At 33.8% G+C, this 8,312-nt stretch overlaps 1 protein-coding gene across 1 annotated transcript; it reads left to right on the top strand.

The window, feature by feature from the left end:
* The first annotated feature begins 1,710 nt into the window (after positions 1–1,710).
* On the top strand, positions 1,711–8,026 carry LOC105622531 (splicing factor 1). The gene is made up of 9 exons (XM_012203946.1): positions 1,711–1,918; positions 3,364–3,519; positions 4,095–4,170; positions 5,856–6,008; positions 6,102–6,208; positions 6,314–6,480; positions 6,863–7,021; positions 7,101–7,375; positions 7,471–8,026. Exons 1-9 carry the CDS (start codon positions 1,711–1,713, stop codon positions 8,024–8,026), a joined length of 1,857 nt encoding a protein of 618 aa, XP_012059336.1.
* Positions 8,027–8,312: the final 286 nt, after the last annotated feature.

Below are 8,312 nucleotides of genomic sequence, written 5' to 3' on the forward strand. Positions count from 1 at the left end.
ATATATATATATATATATATATATATATATATATATATATGAAGATCAATCTTTTATCAATGAAGTAATGATTTTATCAATGAAGTAAATCTAGTAATCCGCGCATGTGATTGGGTAATCTCTCTTAACAAGGTTAAATTTATCAAAAGGTGGAACAATTAGAGATGTAAATGATGGAAAAATACTAGAATTTTAGAGTAAAAAACTCGAAATTAATGATTTTTTTTCCTTTTACTTTGACGGTTTTTACTCGAATATTTTTTTTAGATCATTTAAATCTGTTCGCATTACTTGAAATCTCTCAAAATTTTTGCACTTAAAGTGATATTATTAGAAAAATATATTCGAGTGTTGAAATTAGAGAAGGCACAGATGCTGAATGCAAAGAGTGCAAGCAACACATACAAACTTATTATCATTTCATCAAGAATTGCAATAGCCAATAATACATATTTTCGCTTCGATATAAAATTATAAAAACAAAAATATTAAAAAGTATCGAAATAATAAGAAAAATGAACTCTATTTCTTCTTCTACATTTAACATAAATGCTAAGGTTTTTCATGAATTTTATGTAATTTGGTCAAAAATATTTTTTACAGTAAAAAACTAGTTTTTTATTTGATATTTTTCTTCATACCGTTTTTTAACATCTCTAAGAACAATCGATTCTGAATCTGCTGAACGCGACCATTATTTTAAGATGCTAATATATACAGCCCTCTGATTGGTTTATGACATCTTAAGGCTGTACTTAAGATAATCTCAAATCTAAAAATCAACTATAAACTAGCCTTAATTTTTATATTAATTTTTATATTCAGAACAAATTCAGTCAAATATTTGTAATTTTATTTATCAATACCTGATAAATTTTCACCTCATTTCAAAATATACAGCAATGGGTGTAGTCAGTACTACAATGTAGCCAGTACGCTCACTAAGCGCTCAGTGAGTTCTTATATCTAATTGTTGTATATTTTTAGATCTAATAGAATATGCTAATCAGATACAAGCGCTTAATGAGCGATTATAGTACTGAATACACCCAATATGGCTGCATTCAGCGAACTCAACAGTTGAGCGAATTATTGGTGTATTCTTTTATCACCCAATCAGCATTTTAGATCTGAAAGAATACATCAATAGCAAAGAGCTCATTCAACTATTAAGTCCGCTGAACGTAGCTAATGGGTATGATCAACGCGATGTTGCAAACTCTTTGAAGCGTTTTTTAATTGATCAGTCAGTAGTAAAATTCTTTCTTTTAATTGGTTAAAATTAAACGCTTCAAAGCATTTGTAGCGATTTGTAGCGAGTCTTTGATCACAGCTATGTCAGCAATCGTCTCCTCGATATCAGGCGCAAAGTGATTGGTCCGTTCGGTCGCGTCATTCCTCGCGCCCGACATCGTGATTGGCACGTCAGGGTGAGTGCACCAACGAACGCATCCGTTGCTTAACATTCCCGGAGGGCGATACGCGGCTAACATCCGGTCGCGATACGTCGGGATGAAGCATGGAGGTGTGTTAACGGTGTCTTCGTAAGTGGAGTAGTTTCGCCATTTTCTCTGTGTCTAAACCTGCCGTCGCTACGCCTATTGCCTATCGTTGTTGGGCGTCAACTACCGTCAACGGATCAACAGTGTTGGTGTTGTGATTACGAGCGCGAGCGCAACGCCTGGCACGGCGTCACTACGCCAGGCTGCTATGAATCAATCGCGTAATTTCACGTCGCTGCTAAATCCAAGTTACCTGCAGAACGCTCAGCAGCAACAGCAACAGAATGCAACTTCGGCAGCGGCAGTTGCCGCGGCGGCTGCCGCGGCTGCGGTGAGTGCTGCAATCGCAAACGGCACTCAGACGAACATGAACACACCGAGCGCCGTAACGCAGAACCGCAAACGGGAAGCAGAAGGTGAGTGTCTCTGCTCCACTTTCTTTTCTCTCCAATCTAATCTACATGTATGCTTTGCTTCCTATATTTTGTCTTCTCCATTTCTTCCCTCTATGATCGTTTTATTTTCAATCAAATTTCTTGTTATGTTTCTTGTAAAAATTTTTCGAATTCTTATGCAGTGTGTCAACTTATTCGTGATATTGATAATTAATTTCGAACTACATAAATAATGGTAACTGTAAAGTTAGGGGCTTATTCTGTAATTTGTAACGACTGTAACGATATCGTTACATTACCGTTGTAGATTTTGTATATAATAAAAAAAGTTGCGCAATGACACAAGCTATAACAATATAATCGTTAAGAGTGACTGAATAGACTCCTAATTTGAGAAACAATTTAATTTTAATAATTATATTGCAAATTACTAACAGCTATGTGTACAATTACAATATAATTGAGTAGCTGAACATCTGGTCAAAAATATGTATTTCTGACAGCGACAAATGTTGAATCTAATAAGTAATCTAATAAGTGTGTATTATTGAAAAACAATATTAATACACTAATCTTACACTAATCTTTTTACACAAAAACACAACTTATCTGAATAATACAATCACAAATCTATCCTCGTCTGTGAGCTTGCTGGAGGCTATTGGAAAAAGGGAAGATCGGAGCAAATTTCATTAGAAACATTGCAAATTCGCTGTTTGCACATATCTATTCAGTTATGTGAATCAAAACAAAGTCAAACCTGATATATAATTATTTCTAACAGTTTTTTATTTTTTCCTAAATTTATTGATTAATTTCTGGCGATAGAAAGAAAGAAACAGGATAAAAAGTAAAAAGCAAAAAACAGGAAGCAAAGAGTACAGATTATAGATTGGCTTTTCTCTCACAGAAAGCAGAAAATGCCATAATGCTAATGAAGAACTTAATTCATGCAAATATGCAAGAAATCATCTGTTTTGATACTAGCAAAAGAGAGAGTAATATTAACCATAATTGATATATGTGGGTCTAATAAATCTAGACATTCTTTTAATTATATTATAAAACTATATTATAAAAATTATAACTATATTATAAAACTATATATTATACTATATTATAAAAAACTATATTATAAAAAATTGCTTATAACAAATATTTTTCATAACTTTACATAATTTTAAGTTACATAATCTTATTTCTTGGATTTTTACCTTTAAAATGAAAAAAAATTATTTAATTATATAATTATATTAATTTTACTCAAAGATATATTAATTTAAAATAAAACTGAATCTATCAATATCAGTTAAGGAAATTTCAGAATGAATACTGATCAGAATTAATTTATCATAATTACAATTCTTGTAAAAAACAAGAAATATTTCTATATCTTGATATATTTATGTATATGTTTTGGTATAAAAATTTATAAATTCATGATTTAATAATGGGATTTTTTGCAGGCGATGGTAAACAGGATAAAGAATCTAAAGATGGAGAACGTAAGAAGAGGAAAAAGACTAGATGGAGTGGTAGCGAACATGACAAAACATTTATACCAGGAATGCCGACAGTACTACCGACAAATCTGACTCCTGATCAGGAGAGGGCTTATCTCTGTAAGTTTCTCTCTTTTATACACATTTACGATATATATCTTCTTTAGTATGCTAATACGTATGGCTAGGGAACCATTTCAAATATTTCGCTTCTGTACATAAGTTTCTGAAACCTAATTTATAAGAGTAGATGGCTATGATGTAAGTATATATATCAATAATAATTCAAAATTTGTGGAGGTAAGCATCAGATTTCTTGAGAAATGTATAAAATCATCAAATTTGGCAAGAGGGATTGCCAATTTTGCTGAATAACTAAAATCTGACCGTCGATGCATTTTCAATATCATGAAATTCTATTAACTATATTACATATTATTTAGATACATAATAATATAGCAAAAATTGTATATCTTACAGTTTTTTCAAATAACTAGTATTGAATAAGTCACATAAAGCATCTCAAGCTTTTGACTTTGGAAATATTCAAGATTCAAATATATGTGCAATACATTATTACTTTTCTGAGACATTATTTTATAGAATGTATACGGCTTATTTTATAGAATGTATACGGCAAATTGGCAATATCTAACTGTTGGGGTTTCCGCCCCCTCTAACCCGTTGGTTTACAGTTCAGCTGCAGATTGAGGAAATCAGCAGGAAGCTACGCACTGGAGATCTTGGCATCCCGCTTAACCCTGAGGAAAGGTTTGAAAGAAACTTACATACCAAAAATGAATATTACATATCTACTGAACATACAGCAGCCCGTAATACAGGAGCCCTAAAAGATATCTCTGTGGCTCAGGTTCAATTAGTGTGGGAATACCGATTTGAAAACGTTGGGCTTGATTAGAGCCCCCATGCAACACAGAAGATGAATTTTGATAGTATTGGTTTGCCCTAATCAATCTTTTTTAATATTTCATTTTTATTAAACACTGCTACAGCTATTAAGTTACGTATTTTTTAATTTTTTTTTTCTGAGAATTAAGTATAATAACTAATTTCTGAGAATTAAGTAAAATATAATAAAACAATAGTTTTTAATAGATTCGTATAATGAACTATATTAGTAGCAGTGTTTAAAGAGAACAGTGGGTATTCTAGTTCATATATCTTATATAGATACATTTTTGCACACATAGAGTAACTCTGAGGTGACCTATCGTAATCTTTTTCTAATAATCAATAAAAATTATGCAGTATTAGCAATCAGATATTTCAATATTCGATGTTTATGAATTTATCGCTTTATGTATGGGTCATCTTGAGTGAAATTCTGTCCCTCTATTCAGGCTGCCGTGATTTGCACGGCATATTTTAAAATTATTATAATCTTGATGCTAATAGGAAGATTGTAATCGACTTGCCAATATTTATTGCTAATTACAACCTTAATGAGCAGATTTCAGGAAAATATCGGTTTATTCTCATTCTGAAATTCGTAATAATTGTAACAAAGAATTTAACGTTACTTTCAGGTACAGGTCTTAAATAATAAATGCATATACTTTTTCTAATAAATTAATTTATTCCAATAGGTTTAACTTTTCCGATTTTAGCTGGAACCATTATTTTTATGTCATTGTGTTTCCGTTAATACCATAGTAAGACATATCAATTGCATTAATAACTAATCTAAAAAATTATTTCTAATAATCACAGGATCTATCTTAGCAGCTGACATCATACCGATATCTGCCGTGCACAAACGCGCAGTCTTCCAGTGGTTGCCTACTATAGAATACTAAATATATAGCTATGCTATATTCGGCAGCGACAATTTTTCTATTCTTTATTTTGATACCTTGATACTGTTGGAAAATTCTATAATATACAGTTCTTTTGTAATTTCTGAAAATACAACCGATTACATAAGCAAACTGATACAATCATGCAATGATTTCCTTATAGTACACATCTACAATTGGATATATCTTACAGTTGGATATATTTTACTATTATAATACCTATTGAGATCGTATATTACTGTTATTGAAATTTGTTTTCAAAATTATTGAATGTTATAAATTTTTCTTGTAAGAGTTGTATATTGTCCTAATACTGCAGACAAAATTTTCAATACAAAATATTCTTTTTGATAGATGAATTTGAAGTATAAATTTCATAATTTATTAATGAATTAAATTTATCAGATAGTATTACATTTACAAAAAAAACAATCCGTATTAAAAGAAAAATTATATAACAGTAACTTATTTATCAGTTTTTTAAATCAAGATCTATATGCATAAGTCTCTATTTTAAATCAACGGTTCTTCCCCACTTATATATTCATACAGTCATAGTAGGGTCAGGTTGCTTGTACGCTAGTACCATCTTGATAAAAATTTATATCTTGATATGGTATTACTCTTTTTATTTTTCAGATCCCCATCTCCAGAGCCTATTTACAGTAGCGATGGTAAACGGTTGAACACGAGAGAATATCGTACAAGACGTAAATTAGAAGAAGAACGTCATAATCTGATTCAGAAGATACTTAAAATCAATCCAGAGTTTAAACCACCACCAGATTATAAGTAAGTCATATGGATGGATATATCATTTACTTCAATGCAAATAACATATTTATTTGTTTATTTCATAATACTCATATTAATTTTTTTTTCCAGGCCACCAATAATACGAGTTCATGATAAAGTAATGATTCCTCAGGAAGAGCATCCTGATATAAATTTCGTTGGTTTACTTATTGGACCGCGTGGAAATACTTTAAAATGTAGGCATTACAAGATGCATTTCGCAAAAGGATTTCTATAAACTTACAAAATTTATATAATTAGTAATTATCTCAATTTCTATTTATTGTTTTAAAATCATTTAGCTATGGAAAAGGAAACTGGTGCAAAGATTATAATTCGTGGGAAGGGTTCTGTGAAAGAAGGAAAAGTTGGTCGAAAAGATGGACAGCCTTTGCCAGGCGAAGACGAACCATTGCATGCGTACATTACCGCAAACAATTTAGATGCTGTGAAGAAAGCTGTAGAACGAGTATGTATTATCGTTTTAATTTTTATGTAAGCTATTTCTTATAATTAGAAACTAGGGATGCACCGGATATCCGGAAAGGATTGTCGGATATCTGATTTCTGGCAACATATTCGATCGAAACTGATATTGAAACGACATGTATAATGGTAACGAATATTTAAAAACTTTTATGACTGATATATTTTTTAGAAATATATTGAATATCTGTAAATATCCGATATCCGGTACCGGATACCGGATATAAATTATACAAGCATGAAAGATACAGAAAATTTCTGTATCGAATATAGAAAGAGTATTGTTGAATATGATATAATTAATTAAAATATAATAGTAAGATAGATAAAATAACTAATATAATTAAATGCATTTATATATACAGATTCACGAAATTATTCGGCAAGGTGTAGAAGTGCCGGAGGGTCAAAACGACTTGCGACGTAATCAATTACGCGAATTAGCTTTGTTAAATGGAACATTACGCGAGAACGATGGACCACGTTGTACCAATTGTGGGGCTTCAGATCACAAATCTTGGCTGGTTTGTGAAAATCATGCAATATTTTATTGAAAGAATCTTTTTTATTTTTGTAACTAATAAATTATTGATGAAATTTTAGTGTCCCGATAAACCAAATGTGACAAACAATATAGTATGTTCAAGTTGTGGTGGTGCAGGACATATTGCTCGAGATTGTAGATCAAAGAGACCCGGTCAGGGAGGTCCAGCAGCCGCTGGAATGGGAGGAATGGGTCAAGCTGGAGATAAGGCCAAAATAGATGAGGAGTACATGTCGCTTATGGCGGAATTGGGAGAAGGCCCGCCACCGGATAGATCAAAGACGGGACAAAATAGACAGACTCCCAATCCAAATTATCCTGGACTTTTTGACAGGTACAATTTTTTTTCCTTTCTTAATTATCTTTCATTATTACAACACTCTTTTTCACTAAACTAAGTTGAATACGATGATCGTTTGTCTTTTTCAGACAACAGCCACCTCGCGCGTTAATGGCAGCTCCGGCTCATCCTCCGCCGCAAATGATGCAGAGCGGCCCAATGATGCCTCCACCAGGCATGGCACCTCCACCGTGGAGCCAAGGTAGCGAAGGAATGAACAACATGAACATGCAATGGCAACCACCAGTGAGCATGCCACCACCGCCAGGTGTGATGCAGCCGCCACCACCGCCGCCCGGCTCCACTGCGCAGCCCAACATTCCGCCGTTAATGCCATGGATGACAGGTAATAATCAACCACCACCACCGGGCCAAATGCCGCCTACACAGATTCCTCCGCCCGGGATGGGCATACCGCCGTGGCAGCAGGGTCAACAGGGACCGATGCGGCCGCCACCACCTGGCACGGCACCGCCTCCGGGATTCCCCGGTGGCTGGCAACCACAACAAATGGGCGGCTGGCCACCAGCTGCGCCTGTCCCACCTCCGCCTCAACAACAGACTCCTGCGCCACCTGGAATTGACCTGAATACGCTGCCAACATTACTGGCGCAACCACCTCCGCCGCCTCCGCCTACCAGTTAGTCCTAATCCTGTAATGAATGACTTCCGATCTATATAATAACGAGACGATATCATTGAGATAGAAAAAAAATTTGAAGAAAACGAAAAAAATGGAAGATAGAGGGTAGAAGCTAGGGGGAGCCTATCTCCTATTTTGAAAAAAATGGTCATGATTTTTCAGCGCTTCTATCTTTAGTCTTACTTGAAGATGAATTAAAAAGGATCATGTGATGTGAGGCGGGCTACTCAAATGCATATAAATGCGAATCTCCCTCTCTCTCTCTCTCTCTCTCTCTCTCTCTCGTCT

The sequence above is a fragment of the Atta cephalotes genome, assembly GCF_000143395.1.
Source record: "Atta cephalotes unplaced genomic scaffold scaffold00046, whole genome shotgun sequence".
Taxonomy (NCBI): Eukaryota; Metazoa; Arthropoda; class Insecta; order Hymenoptera; family Formicidae; genus Atta; species Atta cephalotes.

Coding starts and splice junctions, on each gene's coding strand:
- LOC105622531 (XM_012203946.1), top strand. CDS start 1,711: ATGAATCAATCGCGTAATTTCACGTCGCTGCTAAATCCAAGTTACCTG. Junction 6,009..6,101: donor AAACCACCACCAGATTATAA/GTAAGTCATATG, acceptor TTTTTTTTCCAG/GCCACCAATAATACGAGTTC. Junction 6,481..6,862: donor TGAAGAAAGCTGTAGAACGA/GTATGTATTATC, acceptor TTATATATACAG/ATTCACGAAATTATTCGGCA.